The 20,333-nt window shown below is 41.8% G+C and overlaps 1 protein-coding gene across 3 annotated transcripts in view; it reads left to right on the forward strand.

Annotated features, from left to right (window-relative positions):
• Positions 1 to 20,333, forward strand: part of CDH13 (cadherin 13) — a 1,030,795-nt gene that overhangs the window by 206,050 nt on the left and 804,412 nt on the right. For all 3 annotated transcript variants that reach the window (XM_045046894.1, XM_011290267.4, XM_003998309.5), the window contains exon 2: positions 16,317 to 16,428. In XM_045046894.1, the coding sequence (XP_044902829.1) occupies positions 16,317 to 16,428 (112 nt within the window). The remainder of the gene's footprint in view (positions 1 to 16,316; positions 16,429 to 20,333) is intronic.

Below are 20,333 nucleotides of genomic sequence, written 5' to 3' on the forward strand. Positions count from 1 at the left end.
ACCCGCCCAGGCCTTCTTCCAGTCACTGGGCATACCCCTGCGGCCAAGCCATGCCTTTATATTCACTATGGCCTCTGCCTCGAACGCTCTGCCACTCTTCCTGGTGTGAGCAACTCCTCAGCATTCTCCTCTTTAAAGGCACTTCCCAATCCCCCATCACATGCCATTTCTCCTACCCCACCATTTGTTTCTCATGTCTCTATAGCATGCATCACTCCGACATGATCCTCTGTACTTATGTTTTGCTTGTTCGCTGGTTTCACCTTTATTAGAATTAAGTTCCATAAGGACAGAAAAAGGTATATTTTGCTTACTATGTTATCTTCTGTGTCTAGCACAGAAGTGGAAGATAGTAGGTGCTCATTTAATATTTATCACGTGGGAGTTGATGATTATGAGATATGTAGTTGTTCTTTATTCCAACAAACTAGACCCCTATCCTTTCTATTTAATAAAGCATTTTCTTTGGAGGTTAATTTTTTCATTTTTTTAATACTGAACTTACAGAAAATTGACCCAAAAAATAACATGTAGAGGCTGAAATGCCTCTGGGTTTTTTTTTTGTTTTTTTTTTTTCTTTTAAATCCCATCTTTCCACAGTTGCATTTTCTCTGCAGGAGCCTAATTCACAAAGGGCTGGTTCACGGAAGGCTGCCTGAGAAACTCATGGTTTTGTTTATACTCACGGCAGTTGTGGGGTGCCTCTGTTTAAAACATGTTGGCCTAGATTCCCCCAGTAGTTCTCCATTTTTGTGACTGGCATCAAAGGCAAAGAGCAGCTGAAAGGCTTCGTTGGCCCCTCCACGCCCGCTCCCTTTTCCACCTGCCTTTGGGCTTTCGGTAGGCTTAGCCCAGGGTTCTGCAAACTTTTTCCTGAAGGACTCGTTCATACATACTTCCGGCTTTGCAGGCCATAAGGTTTCTGTTATAAACCACTCAACTCTGCCACTGTAGTGTGAAAACAGAGACAATAGGTAAATTCATTGAGCATGGCTATGTTTTAATAAAACTTTATTTATAAAAACAGGCAGTAGGCTAGATTTGGCCTGTGGGCCGTGATTTACCAACCAAGGCTTGAGTCAGTGGGGGACTAGGACAGAGCTCAGAGGGAAGGAGAGTAAGTTTCCACAGGCTGCTCTGTCCCTCCACTGGGGGTCACAGCTCCTCTCCGTGAACCCCCTCCTCATAGCTCCCTCTGCTGGGTCTGGAAACCATCTTTCTTCTTGGACCTTCCGGCTTAGGTGAGATAAAGGTGCCTCACTGTTACTGGGGTGCTGCCCTATGCCTGTGCCCATTCTGCCCAACCCTGCCCCATACTTTTGCTAGTTCCTGTATCCCTTACTCCTCCAATGGCTCACTTTCCTGCTGGGGCTAGAATACCTGGGACTGAGTTTACTGAGATAGGGGATTTTCAGTGCTAAACCCAGATAGTGTCTGAAACACTGGGATAATCGGTCACCTGAGCTGGGATGGAGCTCTCCTTCCTCCCCAGTCTCTTTTCCACTGCCTTTTCCTGCTCCCAGCTCCTCTCCCTGGGAGACTCACCTTCCTGGCCATCTAACAGATTGATACAGGGGCCCAGTGTGGCTCACATTCCTCACCAAGAGCCCCTCTCTGCTTAAGCTCATTTGCCCCTGGAACAAAGTGTGCAGCTGATGTCTACTTAGGGAGACTCTGGTGTGGTCTCCCAGCCTAGTGTGGAGGACTTTGCCATAACTGTACTTTGCACTGTATAATGTTCAAAGAAGATCTCTTCTCTACATTTTACTATTGGGGAAATAATACTATTTTTTTTTTTCCTAAGAAGAATCAAACTTACTTTAAAAGAGCAGTAGGGGGGCGCCTGGGTGGCTCAGTTGTTGTGCATTCGACTTCGGCTTGGATCATGATCTCACAGCTTGTGGGTTCGAGCCTCGTATCATGCTCTGTGCTGACAGCTCAGAGCCTGGAGCCTGCTTTGGATTCTGTGTCTCCCTCTCTCTCTCTCTGTCTCTCCCCCTGCTTGTACTCTATCTCTGTCTCTCTCAAAAATAAATAAAAAACATTAAACATTAAAAAAAAAAGCAGGATTAGCAGAAACTTTCACTATTACATTAATCCAGTTTGAGATGAACAATTCCCAAGGACTGACTCATGAAATTTCAGGTAATTGAACTTGTGGACCCAAAGAGATATGAGAAAAAAATATATAATGTTCTTCTCAAACTATTTTTGGCTCGGATGTTTTCTTTCTTCCCAGCTCAAAACCTGACAAACGTTTGCTTCATGGAGAGAAGATACTGGCTTATCCACACCTCAGTTTAATGCAGTGCTGATAATGGGAGGGGTTCGTGACTTAATACACGTGCATCTACATTTACCTTTTTTGTTTGTTTTCAGTGAGAAGCAAGTTGAAGAGGCTTCTCGCCTATTAGAGAGATTAGAGAGGAGGGTGTTCGTTTGACACTGCAGTGAAGCCGAAGGAGGGGATGTCCTCTGTCTTTGGAGACTGGCAATAAGCCACTTTGATTGCCCTAAAATGTTTGTGCCTTTGAGCAAGCTAGCTAAGAGGAAGGGCCTGATTCTCTGAGAAAAAATGAACTTGAGTAACGGAGCAGGCTGACTCAGCTCCTCAGAATCCAGAAGACAGTAAATACGGAAACAGTTTCAAGAGGAGAATACTGTAGACTTTTTTATGCTGGTGGTGGTTTCACTATGACAGACAACTTCTCTGCAACCCATTCGAGGGAGACTCTTTTCCTAAGAGTATGCATGAAGCTCAGGGGCTGGGGGGCCGGAAGGCAATGTGAAATGAATGAAGAGGCCTTGGTAAGGAAAAATACGTCCAAAAACCATGAGGGCACACCAAAAATCACTTACAAGTTTAATTTAGGACACCAAGAGCACAACTGAGGTAATAAAAGGCAAATGGTACATGCCTCTGGGGGACCACCAGGGAGGGCCTAGACTGTGGTCATCTAAGGATGAGGTTCTGCCCGTCAGGAGAACGCTTGACTCCAGTCCCAGCACTGTTTCAAGCCCAAGTACTTAGTGAAAATCCTTGATATTTAAATGTTAGCAATTAATCCACATTCTAAAGGCCATCTCACAGGTACAGTGGCCTTATGGGACCTGCTGGCCATCAGAGTCTGCACCCTCTCTGTTAGAGCCTGTTTGTCCTTGGAGCAAAGTCTACAGTCGATGTTTGACTATCGAGGGAGACTCTCGCCTGACTGCCACATCTGTGTTCTGAACATTAGCAGTACCATAGACAAACTTTCAAGGTCAAATTGATTACCCTCCAGCTTAGCAAAGCAGCAGCTCCCTAATTATGTCAGAAGGCAGGATTATCTCTGATCATTCGAGCTAGGATTCTGGATAAAACATCAAAAGCAATATTTAAATAACACGTGGTCGTGAATCAAGGATTCATTGCATTTTTCTCTTGCTAAAGAAAACAAAAAAAAAACAAAAAAACAACGGATTATGGTGGGCCATTTTGCTTCGTTAGTAAGGATTTTCCAGGCTGTTTTAACTCCTAGGTATTATAACACCATCCTTGATTACACAGTGTCACCATGGGAAAGTGTCACCATGGTGTCATGGTGGTTCCTGTTCGTAAAGTCCCTGCAAAAATCCAGGCAAGTTCTTAGCTCACACAACCCAGAATTAGGAACTGGCATAGCCAATGCAGTGCTGGAACTGCTCAGCTCATGGGAGCTAATTGTGTGCACATCTCTTCCCCAATTCTGTATGCAGTGACCACATTGGTCACTCAAAATTGACCATGATGGGAATATTTGCACCATGGAAATCAGAAAATGTTACAAATCAAGGCATTTCTTTATCGAAGAGCTGGTTGTTAAATACTTACCAGGATTCCCTTGGGTATTCCTCATCCTGGATGGCCTCCCTGTATTTCTTCCTTGTAACCTGAGGCCACCTTGTGTTCCATTTACACATCATATTACAGTCTTGCTTACTACTCTAGACCTATGAAGCAGAAGAAAGCTGCATATTACGTTGTTTTCTAGTTTCTATCTACTCAAGAATTCTTGCCTTTTAAAAATAAAGTTGTGGGGCTTGGTTAAGCATCCGACTTCAGCCCAGGTCATGATCTCACGGTTGGTGAGTTCGAGCCCCACTTAGGGTTCTGTGCTGACAGACTCGGTCCTGAGACATCAGAGTCATTCTGAGTAATCACTACTCGCAGCACAGAAGAGGAAGTTCATGGATCACCATCGTTCATACTCCTTCCCACTGTGCATCGTCCTTTGTTCCTTTGTTTCTTGTTTGTTTATTTATAAATATTTATTTTTAAGAGAGAGAGAGAGAGAGAGCAAGTGCACATAAGGGGATGGGCAGAGAGAGGGGGAAACATAGGATCCAAAGCTGGCTCTGCACTGAGAGTGAGAGAGTTCAACACGGGCTCAAACTTACCAGCCATGAGATCATGACCTGAGCCAAAGCTGGATGCTTTACCGACTGAGCTACCCAGGCACCCCCATCTTCTTTTGTTTAAAATGTAAGGGCACACAAGCAAAATCAACTAAACTAATGTGTCTAGGACAATGGTTTCTCTAATAACCTTACTGCCATTCTCTTAACATTGAGCCAACTGTGTTCTCCTTTTTATTATTTCTACTAGATTCCTTACTTCTTTACTATACTTTTAATTGGGCCTTTAAAATATGTATTTACACACCAGTGTTTCCTGTTATGCTTTGTCTTCCTAAAGGGTGGGAGCCTTGTCTTACTAAATTTTGTAGTGATCTTGGCATGAACAGGTAGTAGGCACTCAATAAAGGTCACTTACATCAATGAATGAATCCTTAAGAATATGATTAATTGGCAAATAGAGGAATCATTCCTTCTGATTCATTTGGAGAAATTTTTATTTGAACATTAGGCAGTTAGATTTTATTTTATTTGTATTTTTTATTTATTTAGAGAGAGAGTGTGAGCAGGGGAGGGGCAGGAAGAGAGAGAGAGAGAGAGAGAGAGAGAGAGAGAGAGAGAGAGAGAATCCCAAGCAGGCTCCACACGGTCAGCACAGAGCCTGAAGTGGGACTCAATCCCACGAACCATGAGATTATGATCTGAGCTGAAATCAAGGGTTGGACGCTCAACCAACTGAGCTACCCAGGTGCCCCTAGGCAGTTAAATTTTAAAGAAAAGATGCATATTACATTATATCCCAAGAGAGCGTATGTGGCTTTCTGCTTAACATAATCTGTTCCTTGACTCCAACACCAACTTTTGCTGGGTTTATTTCTTTTCTTCTGGAACTTTTCAAAGTGAGAACCTTTAGCAGAAAAAACAATTTAACAAGATAGACATTTAGTTCAATAGAAGAATTTTTCCTGGTGTGAAAAAATAAATTACAAAAAGGACTTTGCCTCTGAAAGATAATTAATAAAAACCTTCCGGTGTGATGACAAATCTGACATCTTGTCTAATGTCTGGCAGAGAAGAAAGTGTTGAGAGTCGCACAGTTAGAATAAAATGTTCCACTTCACAGTGAGGCCAGGCAGGATCTGATAATTATTTCTAAGCAAGAAAAGGTCGTAGTCTAGTTGTTAAATTGACACAACATCAGGCCTGGATGTGTGACTGTTGACCATCAGTGGGATCTTCCTTTATGTTTTCCTGATTTCATAGGTAAATATTGTCAGGAATTTGAGCGGTTATGGGATGAGTTCCTCTTGGACATTTTGGGAGGTTTTCTTGTGTATTTTTGTTTTTATATTTCAGCTTTGATGATGTATAATTGGCAAACAAAATTTTAATATATTTAAAGTGTACATCATGGTGACCCGGCACACATATACCTTGTGAGAGGATTCCCTGCATCGAGTTATTTAGTTAATTACCACCTCCATCACCTCACTCACGTATCTGTCCCTTCTTTTATTAAGGCTTTTTCTTTTTTTGGGGGGGAGAACATCTGATTTCCATTCTCCCAGCAAACATCAACCATAAAACAGACTGCCAGTCATAGTCTTTATGCTCTCCATCACATCTTTAGAATGTATTCATCTTACTCCTGAAGATTTGTATCCTCTTGCCAACCTATCCATGTCTCCCCTAACTCCCAGCCCCTGGAAGCCACCTTCCTACTCTCTGTTTCTATGGGTTTGATTTTTTTTTTCCACATAAGTGATATTATGTAGTATTTGTCTTTCTCTGTCTGGCTTATTCCTTTTAGCATAATGCCCTCATGGTTCATCCATGTTGTTGTCACAAGTGTCAGTATTTCCTTCTCTCTCATGGCCAAATAATATTCTATTTCTATATAGAATATATATATATATATATATATATATATATATATATATATATGTATATGTATGTGTATATATATATGAATATTCCATAATATGTAACATATGATATGATACATGGAACATATTATATATGGTATATATAATGTATATCATATATTCTTTATGCATTCTTCCACTTATGGACACTTATATTGTTTCTATACCTCTTAGACATTTTGGACTCAAATTGTATTTCTAGAACTTCCCCTTCCCTTATAGAAGTTATCATGGGTTATAGTAGGCTTAGTAATGGTTCCCTGAACATGTCCACATCCTTATTTCCATAACACATGACTATTACCTGGATAACCCAGGTGGACCTGACATAATCACAATGATCCTTATAAAAAGGAAGCAGGAGGCGTCCATTAGAAACAGAAGACCATATGATGGTGGAAGGAGATAGTCAGAGATAGACAAGAATGCTATCCTGCTGGCTTTGAAGATGGAGGAGGGATATCATGAGTGAAAGGATGTAGTTGGCCAATGAAAGCTGGAAAGCAAAAGGAAACCGGTTGTCCCTTGAAGCTTGCTGAAGGAACACAGCCCTATTGACCCATTTTAGACTTCTGGTACCCAGATCTGTAATATAATAAAATATTTTTCAAACCACCAAGGTTGAGGTTATTTGATATAGCACCAATATAAAACTAATACATGAGGCATGTCTTATTTTGAGTTCCCCTGAGTCAGAACTGGGGACAAAGAACTAGGTACAATTATTATTATTATTTTTTTTTTACTTTGAGAGGTGACCCAGGAAGCAAGAGTGAGGGGCAAGAGATGAGGTAGGGGAGGAGGGAGAGAGCCATTGTAATGAAGTATCATTGAAGTCACTGCCATGGGCAGCCAGGGTTCAAACCACCAGGACCTCTGAATGACACATGGGATGTCCTTCAGAGGCATCCATCCAGAGGAGGGCAATTAGGGCATTTAACCAGCTGCCATTTCGCAGCATTGAGGGCGCCTTGAGGGCTGTCCCTGGAGCATCAGCTCCTCAACATTTCTCAGCTCTGCTTGACCTCACATTAACCAGGTTCCTGCAGTATAGGAGCAAGCCCCACCCTGGAATATGAAAAGGCTGGGGCACTCTGCAGGGTAAGCCTGAGCTCTTAGGGGACTGTCCACTGTTGCAGTAGCTGAGATGGCACGCTGGCTGAGGTGTTGGACTCAGGTGTTGTCTTCAATTAGACTGAATCCTCACCCCAAGATCTATTCGTCTAGTAAGTTTCCTACCTGGTGTCTCCATGGGTTTAGGGTTTTATATACAGACTGGACAGGTCTTGCAGCGCCTGGCAAACAACTGGTACTTAATATTTGCTCAGTCAAACTTCCTGGGGCAGCTAAGTGTCACCCACGAGTATCTCATATAGGTAGGGACTTCCTTCTTTATTTGTCTTAAGGGAGGTAGGTCTTATCTGGCATTTGAAACCCTAATTTAAATTGCTAAATTTACTAATTTTAGTTACTACTAGGTAAAATTACTAATTTAAATTACTTAAATTTAAATTACTAAAATTTCATAGAAGATGTAAATAGCACCAACTCTAGGGCAGGTACAGCCTCTAGTTTCTATGAAGGGCCAGCAAACCAAGCCTTCCTAATTGCATTCACTGAAATTCTTACAAAACAATTTCTCCTTTAAAATTTACCAGTTGAGTCTAGTTGATTAATCCTGGAATCTTAGTAGTAAAGAGTTAATTCCATTTACACAAAAACTATAATTTCATTGAGTGAATTATTTTTGGTTCTGTTTTAGCCAGACTACAGGAGGACATGCCCGGTCAACTCAATCCCCCTGTAAGACAAAAACACTTTCAAATAATCTTGAAAACATCCCAAAGCTTGTTATCCCTGCCAAATTGCTTCTTGTTTCTTCAACTGGCATGTCTTGGTGTTTGCATTTACCAAACTCTGCATGGAACATTCTTTAGTATACATTGCTACTTGAAAAATGGCAATCATGTTTCCAATATGGCCTTATCTGTGTCATCATCCCAGTTCCTATTCTCATTACATGAGGGTGTTGTTCCTTTGTCTATATTTATATAATACTTTTTACATAATCCTCTATCCTAATAAAAATAATAATAACAGTTAGTAGCATGTAGCACCTCTTATGAACCTATCCTATCCTGTCCTAACCGTTTTGATTTACATTAATTCATTGACCCTCACAAAGCAATGATGGTAGATATTGTAACTGGATGAACTGTACAAATGAGAAAACTAAGGTACAGAGAAGTTAAGTAACTTGCCTAGGATTGCACAGCAACTAAGTGGTAAAACTGGGGTTTGAACCCAGGTAATCTAGCTCAAGATTCTTTTTTTTTTGAACCACTTCCTAATTCACAACATATAGAAAATACTATATTGTATTATTTGTCCATGTGTCTGCCTTTCCTTCTAGGTAATAAGTTTGTCAAGTGCTTTGTTCATTTCTCCATCTCCAGTACCTATCCCAGGGTCTGGCAGATAATAGAAATTTTAAACTTTGAATAAGGGAATTAATGAAAAAAAAAAAAAAAGATCCCAACTACTCTGTCCTAACAGCAGATCTCAATGCCCCACCATTTGAAAGGACAATTGCCAAGACAAAAGAAAAGAGGCTGTGCCTGTTTGCGCTCAGGAATGGAGCACTCAGACAGAAGTTTCCACCTCATGACCTTCTGACAGTCTTGCCCAAGGTTCCAAGGTCATGAGCCTTTTTTCATCTTCCTTCCTTTCTTCTCTTTCTCACTTTCCCTCCACTCCTCCTCCTTCCCTCTTTCCTCTATGCTTCCCTCTCTGTTGGTTTGCCCAGATTATATTTACATCTTGAAAAACCAAGTAAAGGGAACCAATGTTTTCTGAGCCTCTACTGTGGGGCCAACACTATGGTAGACTGTATGAGTTTCCTCTGGCTGCTGCAACAAATTACCACATGCTTAGCATTAACTAAAATTAACTAAATTAAAAAAAATTAAATTAACCAAAACAGCACACATGGATTGTCATATAGTTTTGAAAGTTACCAGTCCAAAATGGGTCTCACTGGGCTAAAATCAAGTTGTCAGCAGGGCTCAGTTTCTTCTGGAGGTTAAGGGGGAAATCTGTGTTTCTGCCTTTTCCAGCTTCTAGAGGCCTCTTGCCCTCCTTAGCTGGTGGTCTCTTCCTCCACCTCCACAGCTGACACTGGCAGACTCAGTCTTTGTCACAGCACATCACTGAGACCTGGCTTTCACTGCCACATCTCTTTCTCGAACTCTTCAGCTGAGTCTTCCATTTTCAAGGAGTCTTGTGATTACATGTAGATAATCCAGGATAATCACTCTACTTCCTACTGGAAAGTCAGCTGACCTTAATTCCCCATTGCCATTTAATCTAACATATTCACGGATTATGGGGGTTCAGCTGAGGACATCTTTGGGGGACCATAATTCTGTACCTTCCCTTTTAACAATTTGAGGAAAAGATACTGAGTAGCATTCAGTTGGAAATAAAATCTAGATGTTGGTCTCAAATTGTGTGTGAAGGCAACAACACTCAACAACTCAACTCGTGCATGAAGGACTCACCACACTGGTAGTATTCTGTCTCTTTATCTTCCCGAGACTCACAGGATCATTTCTAAGAGTCTGTTACATTATGACCAAGATGGTGGCAGGTGTTCTGTGTTGTGTGGCCATGAAACACCAGGAAGATTGTAAGGAGGTCAGATTTAGAGCTAGTGTGGGTGACATGACCTTACATGTCAGTGAGGACATTGACATGTGCCCACACGTGTGCGTGCACGTGTGTGTGTGGGCATGGGTGTGCCCACGCATGTCTGAAATACCTCTTTCCTCCATGCTTTCCCTGTAGGTAGAGTGCCTTTATAAACCCCAAAGGGTTTATATCCTCTAGCAGGATAAAGAGTCCATCAAAATTCATTGCTGTAACATTTTTATATCCTGCAAGTCAGAGCCAGGAGCCTTTCTTCCCTGTCAATCTCAGCCCCTCCAAACTGAGTCCAGTAGACAGACTTTGACAAGAGTAAACCAGAGGTGTTTTGTAGCAAGGATAAAGTAACTGTCCATCCACGCTAATAGCAAAAAGCAGTGAGTCAGTGAGAGGAAAACAACCAGGGGCCAGGAGACACTAGTGAGTTCGCTTGGAAAATACCATTTTGGAGCTGGCTTAAGAGAGGATGAGATCTGAGATTGTTCACTGCCTGCTGAGATAATTATTTGTGGCAGGAAGCTTCTCTCTTTTTTTTTATTTATGGCTGCTTCGAATACAGTTGTGTTAAGCTTTCCTCAGTCCTGATATTTCTCTCTGGCCTCTGGTGATGTATCTGTGATGCCATGGTGTAGAAGCCCCTCTGTCCTTGTCCCTTCCATGTTTAGCATAGAGTGGGGCAGGTGAGCTGCTGACTCACGCAAACACCCCCAGATCTCAGGGTCTCCACAATGCATGTGGGGTTTCCTTGTTGGGTACCTCTCTCCTAAGTCCTTGTCTTCTAAGCAGGGACCGATTTCTGGGCTCTTTCTATTGGATGACTCCACCATCTTGGAAGTCCTTCCTTTCTGTTTTCATCGATGGGGAAGAGAGGGCATTTCAGGGGCCAGGCCAAGAAGTGGGGAAAATCCTTTTACTCCCTTTATGTTGACCAGAGTTTAGTCACATGGCCGAAATCACTACAACAGAGCCAGGAGCACACAGTTATGGATACCATTATGACAAGTAGCTAAAGCCTTGTCACAAGGAGCGTTCTTTGCTTAAAAAGCCTCTTTCCAAAGTCTAAAGTAGGGGTTGCAAATTCAAATGTCGGGGACAGGGCAGGGGCAGCGGGGCAGATATGTGTGTAACGGAGTCAAGCAAGCAGAAGTAATATGGGGGATGATGCAGACAAGGACAGCCAAGAGAGGTGCGCTCTTTATAATATGATAATTTAACTTTTATGACAGACTGCTATGGCTAAACTAACCAAATCTGCTGGCCACATCCATCCCATATGCTGCCAGTTGGCAACCTGCAGTCTGGGACAGAAAAAAAAAATTTTTTTTTTTTCTGGAAGCAAATTCCAAAGTTGGCTATGTTCTTGAATCACTACCTGTCAGGATAAACATAAACCCTTGCTTTTTTCAAAAAGAAAGCTCTAAACAGCAGCAAAGAAATGGACGCTAAAAAAAGGAAGCAGGTATGAAGAGTGTGATGTAAGGCTTTGCTATTGGTGTGTTCGTCTAGGGCAGGGGCTCTGACACAGAGGACAGAGCTCTGGGCTGCCGTTTTAAAGAATGCTTGGTGTTCTGCAAAAGCAGCACAACTCAGCTCGCAACAGGCACGGATGTTTTTCATTGTGCACCTGACCCCAAGATGCAACTCCCCTCCCGTCTCTACCTGACTCAGGCCCCTGCTGTTTCCCTTGAAGTATTTCTGAGCGCAGTCTGTACCCTGAACAGTTTTACAGTAACAACTAAAGTAATCTTTTGATGACATCTGTGAATGTCTACCCTGGGCAATAGAATACCAGTGAAACATGTATATTGGTTTAAACGTAATATATAGAAACAGTGATAGTGATAGCAAACATTTCTTGAGCAACTACTGTGTGCCTGGAACTACATAAGGCTCCTTACAACAAGTAACTCACTTCTTCCTGATAATAACCTTAAGATACTTTTATTGTTCCCATTTCCGTCTGAGGAAACTGAGACCTGGAAGGTTGCTTGCCCAAGGTTACAGCTGGTAAATGGCAGCAGATAAACTGGGAATTCATACAGAACCAGTGTGGCTGTGTCCTGTGCCTGTAGTTTGTCTGAACATGAATCTGCTTTCATAAGCAGACTGATTGTAATTTTCAAATGATAGAAATCCTTTGGTGATCACAAAAGTCGATCACTGCTGAGCTTTCAAAGGTGTATTGGTTGCCTGTTGTTCATGAAGTGCAAGGTAATGCATAAATGAACAAAAGAACCATATAGGAAGACCATAATTCCCAAGGCATTAAAGATAAGTTCAGAATGTTGTTCATAGCATATATTCTGGAAACGTTAAAGAGGATTTGGGGGAAAGTGTATCTAGGTCGTATATATTTTTTTATTTTTTTAAATGTTTATTTACTTTTGAGAGAGAGAGAGAGAGAGGGTGGGGGTGGGCAGCAGAGAGAGGGAGACACAGAATCTGAAGCAGGCTCCAGCCTCTGAGCTGTCAGCACAGAGCCCGACGCGGGGCTCGAACTCACAAGCAGTGAGATCGTGACCTGAGCCAAAGTCAGACACTCAACTGACTGAGCCATCCAGGCGCCCCTCTAGGTCATATATTTATAAGAGTGACATCTGATAATGTTGAAGAAGAGGCTTGCTTGGTTCTGGAGTAATGTCCAAATACTTTTAAACCAAAGAGGGATGCTTCTTCACATTCTTCCACCAAACTCAGTACGATTGAGATTGAAGGGTGGGTGTCTGTGACAAAGTCATGCACAGATATGCTTAAATTCTGCTAAAAAGTCAAGGGGCAGTGGCAGTAAGTTGAAACTACCGCTACTGCCCAGGTGGAAGTCAGTGTTGGGGAAGAGCCCCCAAATTAGTCTGGATTCTTTTTTAAATAAAGTTTTGTCATTGCAGAGATGTGTTGCATGAAACCCAGACAGACACAAAGGAATTCATGTGAAAGCACAGAGCGTGTGGCTTAAAAGGACAAGTCTATATTCCCCTCCACTTATCTAGCTAATTCTGACCCATCTTTGAGATCAAAGCAGAGAGATGTCTCTTCTGTGGATTTGCTTTCTCTAATCCCCCTAGATGAAATCAGACTCCCTGTCCCTGGCTTTGACATGCTCCCAGAGAGACCTGTAATTTCCCTTCAATTTAAATTCTAGTTAATTAATTAAATTATGATTTGCTAATGCCTGGCACCTTTTCTGCTCCACATTAACAGCTAACATTTGCTGACCACTATCCTGTGCAACACTATTCTAGTTGCTTTAGATGCACCATCCATTGAGTCCGTATAGCTCCTCTCAGTTCACATCTCATTTCCCCATATTTCTGTTACTGTCAGTCAGGAAAGGAAAGAGCCAAGATTTGAACCAAGCAAAAGACTCGGGAGTTTTTGCTTTTAATTACTGCATTATTATGCTTCTATACAGGCTCCAGAACAGCACCTAACAGAGTGCTTGCTGAATCCCCAGGAGAATAATAAATTTGGGGAACTAAGTGAATGAACTGAATGCAGGGAGGAGGGGCTCTCTCTTACTTCCTAAGTCACACCTTGCCCAGGAGACTGCTGCCTGTTTTTCCATTAAAAGCATTTAACCTGAATTTTAGTGGGTGGAGGCACCTAAGAATTTATAAAACCAAGCTGAACCTCTGGGAGTCTTTTGACTCCTCCCACCCACCCTGAGGGTTAGCCGTTGGGAAAGGTTTATTTTTCCTTCCTGACTCCAGAAGAATCCTGAATAGAGCCCACCAAGAAATCAGGAAGGAGAAGGAGCTACAGAGAGACAAGAACAGGGGCTCAGCTCTTCCATCCTCTCAATCAGTTCTGGATTCTTATCCTCAGGATCCAGAGAGAAATGGTATCTCCTTAGTTCCTACGAGGTGACTGGTTTACCGGTCTGGGGTCGAGGGCAGAATTAGCTGATTAGAAGGTTAAGGTATAATTGTAGGCTCAGGATGCCTGGAGGCCACCTTTGACCATTTGCTATTTAACTGAATTAGCTGTTGGCCAGTTGAAGATTTTCTGCTTGCAAAATCGCCAGCAAATTATTCTGAGTCCTGAATCTGCATTCTGTGTGTGTGCCCCTTGGGGTGTTAGCATTATGACTGCCTCGGAAGCAATCTAACCAGAGCCTGCTCTGCAGGCAAGGGGAAGTTTCACAAGCAGAACTGCTCAGGTACAGAGCTATAATAATACCCTAACCCCTTTGATTTTAGAGAGATGATGTCGGTCAGGGTGATGATTCCCCCGTTTCAATTTCTCTGATGTTCCTCAGTCTGACCACACCATGAACCTCCAAAGATTGATTCTTTGTCTTATTCCTTGGGGTTCAGTGCATTTCGGTGGGCTGTTATTTACCGAGAAGCCCGGGTTCCTCAGCTTCCAACCTTGTGTACAACCCTTTGAGTTTGCTGGTGGGGACGATAATGAGTTTTCTTCAGCAGCTGTGTACAGTGGTTAAGAGTTTGTATCCTAATATCAAAGTTTGGTTTCCCAAGAAGCAGACACTAAGTCAAGGATTGGAGTGCAAGTTGCTTTCTTTGGAGAGTGGTGTCAGAGAAATACCAACAGGAGTTGAGGAAATGGGCCAGGGAAGAAAAGGCAGTGAATGGAAGATGAGTTATCAAGCTAGATGCCACTGTGGACAACCGGAGTTGAATTCCAAGTGGAAATGGGGAGACAGAACACTTGCCTCCCAGGTATGGCTCCAGAGGGGGAGAGAGCTGAGGTATTTGTGCACCAGTTCCCACCTGGTATGGTGGAGGGCTGCTACTGAGAATCTCTGCTGAGCTGAGAAGCTCTCTGCTGGCACCATGGTGTTAAAGCAGCCTCCCATGGGATTCAGAGAAGTAGCTCAGCCAAATGTAAAGTCCTGCCCTAGGGTGTGGAAAGCCTGTGGGGTCTGGGAGGAGCTCTGACCGTGATCCATCTCAGGGGACACCTAAGCCAGGACACCTGTCCCAGCTGTACAATCTTGGATCTTGGGCCAACGTGTGAGAACATCAGGCCCTTTGTAAAATGTAAGAATTTAATTTCCTATAAGAAATTAAATATGGGGTACCTGGATGGCTCGGTTAGTTGAGCGACCAACTCTTGATTTCAACTTGGTTCATGAGTTTGAGCCCCGTATCGGGCTCTGAGTGGACAGTGCAGAGCCTGCTTGGGATTCTCTCTTCTTCTCTCTGTGTCCCTCCCCTGCTCTCTCTCTCTCTCTTTCAAAGTAAATAAACATTTAAAATACTAAATACATCATAGGGCTGCTGTGGGGATTAAAGGAGATGACGCATAGCAAACGTAGACATGCTTGCCTTGTACTAAAGGCTGAAAAACGTCAGCAATTGTATGTTAAGTTTTATGGAGCATCTTCTCTGTGCCAGTATATATGGTAGGTCCTTGGTATCAAAGTTGGGGAAAAAGAGGTAATTCCTATCTTGTAGTCTTTGCCTACTAAACCTGCGACTCTTCCTTGCCTTACTGAATTACCCCTTGCCCAGGAGTGTGTCACCTACTATTATATTCCAAAACATATAGCCTAAATTTTTGACTCTGGGATGAAGAACCCCAAGGATTTGCAAAGACAAAGCTGAGCTTTTGGAAGCAATTGTGAATTTTAGGTTTTCTAGTAGCCAAACTTACACAAGTACAAAGCAAGTGGTAACATTGACTTTAACAACATATCTGTTTAGTCCGGTCTGTAAAATATTATTATTTGAACAGTAATCTATATACAAATTATTAATTATTTTACATTATTTTTTAAATTTTTTGTAGTCAGTCTTCAAAATCCTACATGTATTTTACGCTGACATTTTCAGCCCAGCTACATTTCACATGCTTAGTAGCTGTGAGTGTCTCAAGGCCACCACATTGGATTGCAAAGGTCTAGTGGGCCCTGAATTCCTTTGGGAAGTAATTTCCAATGGAATAGTTGTGCTTTCCTCCTCATTATAGATGGCACTGCTCCTTTGCATCTGTGACAGTGAAGTTGGTTTTAGCTCAGGCATCATATGAAATTGACTGTTTTTGTAACGAAATTTCACACATAGAAACCATGGTGAGAGTCTTAGCAGGTGTAAAAATCTGACAAAGTTATTTCTTTAACGGCAACTTAATGGAAACTGCAGCAGCTGTTCCCATTTGCGTGTTTTCCAAATCTCATCGCCAAAACGAATTGTTGGCAGCCACGGGAGAAATATCAACTTACCTCTTCATTTGGGAAATAAAATTAAAACCTCAGCTCATTTCTAAAAGTCACAGATTTGGTAAAAGTTAGCAGGGCAAACACATAAGCCGCAGTTAAAATATTGATGGCTTCGGTTTTTTTCTCAGGTGCTGCCGCTAACATCTGCAGAAGATTTGGACTGCACGCCTGGATTTCAGCAGAAATTGTTCCATATTGATCAGCCGGCTCAGTTCATTGAGGACCAGGCGATTCTAAACCGTAAGCAATGTCACTTGATGATTCTTTTGGCCCATTTTCGTGTTCGAACTCACCAGTGTCTGAGAATGTGTCTCAGGATGTGGTATTCCCTAAGCTAAGTGTTTTCTGATTGTTTTCTGTCTCTGCTTGACCCAGGGTGGAAGCTCTTGACCTAGGGCCTTGTTAGCTGAGAGGTGAACAGAGTAGTTGTGTATCGCTTTGTAGTATTTTGTCATCGGTGACCATTTCCCCACTACTCCCAGAAAAGGGGACCACCAGTCTCTAACGTAAGGAAACGAAATCCATTTCACTTGGGCAGATCCCTGAGCACAAAACCATTGTCTTTCCATGGATTGATGTTTGATCGGGATTTCTTGTGCGTAGTGTTAGGTCAAAATGATGGTGAAAGCAGGTTGGCTTCTGGGAATTTTTAGTCCTAGGAATTCAAAACTCCTATTCTGAAGGCTAATTGAGGCTCTTCAGAAAGATTCACAGAGGTAGGGAGGCAAACCATAAGAGACTTTTAAATACAGAGACCAAATTGAGGGAGGATGGGGGCTTGGGGGAGAGGGGATAATGGGTGATGGGCGTTGAGGAGGGCACTTGTTGGGATGAGCACTGGGTGTTGTATGTAAGCGATGAACCACGGGAATCTACCCCAAAACTCAAGTGCACACTCCACACACTGTATATTAGCCAATTTGACAATAAATCATGTTTAAAAAATTAATAAAAAAATCATTTAAAAAAAAAAAGAAAGAAAGTTTCAGAAACTCTACTGGCTATTTTGTGGAGTAAACTCAAATCCCCCCAAATTCCAATGAAAATATTCTCCTGTCAGATCTGTGGTTATCATCTCTTCCTATTTTTAATGCCAACATCACATTGTTTTATCTTCAGGAGAGTAGGGCGTACATTGCTAAATGTGTGGTGAGCATAGTTTTAGCACAATAGAATTTAAAATTGATGGTAGGCAAATAACCATTTAATTGTAGACTCTTGAGCACCATTTTTTAACATCCAGGAATGAAGGCTATGAAAACAGTGATTTAATTTGGTCAGATGCTCCAAGGTCCCTTTAGGGAAGATTATTGTGCATTTGCCCTTATGGTCTCAGGTTCGCCTTCCACACTGACCATACTCCTTCATTCCTGTGCTCTGTGGCTGGTATGTTTAAAGGAAAGGAAAACAAAACAAAACAAAACAAAACAAAAACAAAACAAAACAAAACCAGCCTGCGTGATTGGATTATTCTGTGAGGCTGGAACACATTTTAAGAGTTGAAAGGAACATGGTAATGAAGACGCAATGCTGAGCAGCAAGGCAGCTACCCAAGGTGAAGTCCGTGAGCATCTTGATGCAATTACACCAATGAAATCATGTCAGTAATTAGAGTCTGCAATGACAAGGTGCAGGATCGGCACAAGAAGTGAATTCCAATATGTGATTTCATGTTAATTTGATCCCTGAGTGTGACTTTTGAGTCAGACCATCAGGAACCCTCATTTGTCTTTTGAGTCTTCTATTTATCAGAATCAATGTGTTTCAAAGGGAACTTTGTTTAAGAGAACCATTTTTCTGGCTCTTCTCTTATCTGTCTCATCTCTCTCTCTCTCTCTCTCTCTCTCTCTCCCTTTTCTTTCTTTTCTTTTTTCTTTTTTGCAAGTGGTTATCCCAAATGGCACGTATATTAACATGGGTGGGAATGTGAAACCACCCTGAGTATGGAAATTAATAGAGTTGGTATGCAAAGCAGGCCCATAAATGTGATTGCTTCTGTAATCCTCGCGACACCAAACAGCTTTTAATTCACCGCTGAGAAGCTGGAAACAATCATACTTTGGGGAATCTTTTTAATTTAAACCAGACCATACTGTACATTCCAATATCACAGTTTTGTGTGTATCTGTGTTTTTTTTTTTAATCCCCTAAGTAATTATGTGGGTTATGGTTGTTGGTTCTGTGTAAGCTAGTAAATGCTAAATGGAACCAGCTTGATTATCAATGATAGCACATTTAGGAAAAGTCAGTAATTTGGGAATTGAAGATATTTAAAATTATATATATGAATTTGTGTGTAAATTGTTGGATCAGCAAAATCTGACTAGCTCCCCTCTCGGTGAAACTGTAGGTTCATATGTCTTCGTAGGGTTAAAAAAAATTACGAAGAGTAGATCTGGTTTGGTACTTCTGAGTTCATCTCAAAGCAATTTACATAGACTGTTAATGAGTTAGGCCCTGAGAATAAGGTTAATTGTACCTAAATGAAGAAGAAAGTTTCCATAGACTCGAGAATGCCTACTGAATATTGTTTGGGAAAAATCTGGATTTCTAGAAGAAGTAGCAAAGTATTGCTCTGTTCTAGAGGAAAGGAAAAGTCCGGAGTATTGAAGAAGTTTCCCCCTAGCCAATGAACATTCCCCCTACTCTCTCCCTCCCTCTCCCTCTCCCCTCTCTCATTCTGTTTCATGGGTTTCCGTATGGTTTCTATCTCTTGAAAATGTGATTAACCAAGAAACTGGTGAGTGGTGGGTACTCTCAGAACGAAGGCCATATTGACACAAGGCTAACGTCTGGGTGAAAATGGAAAAGAATCAAACAGAACCAGAACGCTAAAAAATACTTGAAGTTGTGTACTAAGATCCAGGAAATGGTTAGGATAATTTTAGTGACACACAGACACAGACACACACACACACACACACACACACACACACAGATACACAGACACACACAGGCACACACAAAATTGATGTTTTAGGTAATAAAATTTTAGGTTAAAAGACACCAGGCTAGTAACGTCTCTTGAACTCCACTTACGGCATTTGTATTTTCCATTTTTCCTGTTTCTTTACAATACTTAAGAGCTTTGGTTTCCAATCATTATAAAGTTTGGTCTTGTAGAAGGTGTAAACACAGCATAATCAATCAGTTGATGTCTACACTTTTCACCATTCTGTAAAGTTGTCTGAAAGTCTTGTGTCCTTGCCTGACAGATGTATTATATCTGCTCATACCCCATACTTATATTCAACCAATTCTGTGTTCAGCTTTTAGCAGGCTATAGAGAATGTTTATTCTGTCCACGGCTTCCTGCTCTCTTTGTTCAGACAGTAATATTTCCTTTTATCCTTTTTCATCTTTTTCTTCAATTCTCAATGACTTATCTTTTTCTCCTTTAACTGTTACTAATGGTCACCTCCATTCCTTTTATTTCCCTAATATTTTATTCACTGTTCACTCCAATACATCTTTCCTTCAGTTGTTCTAAAGCCTTTTATTTTCTTCACATCCAAATAACTCTTTATTCTACTCTCCTTTCCACTAACTAGACTTGCTTTCGTCTTTAAAAGGCCATTTTTCAACAAGCTTCTAGGATCAAAACATGGTGTCCCACTATTTCTTCTAATGTAACCAGGGGAGCTCTTTCATTGTATCTTTCACGGTGTGATGCAAAGCCCCCAACTCATGGTAACTTGGACAAAAGTTTCCTGCCTTCATCCCAGTCTTGAAAGATGAGCTGGGAAGATGTGGCTATTCCCTTTTTTTTTTTTTTTTTTTTTTTTTATGAGAAGTACAAGAAGAAGGGAGAGGACAGTTTAGAAGGCAGAAACTCAGGAGATATGTATTCAAGGCCTTTGTATTCAGGGAGGAATCTTTAAGGGGTTTGTGGTAAGGGTTCCCTCAAGGCCTCCAACGCCCTGAATTCTCTTAATGGGTTTGTGTTGTTGCTTGCTCATCTGCAACATGAAAATCATGTGATTCTGGTACTCACCATCTTGAGCCCGTGATCTCTGAATAGGGATGCTGCTTATACGCTCCCAGTCGACACCCAGGCTTCAGAAGAGTAAGTGGCCTGGAAAACTGAGCAGCTACCAGCTGAGGTGGAAAAGGACCAAGTGATAAGCCCCTGACTATTCTGTGTT

This window comes from Felis catus, chromosome E2 (genome assembly GCF_018350175.1).
Source record: "Felis catus isolate Fca126 chromosome E2, F.catus_Fca126_mat1.0, whole genome shotgun sequence".
Lineage (NCBI taxonomy): Eukaryota > Metazoa > Chordata > Mammalia > Carnivora > Felidae > Felis > Felis catus.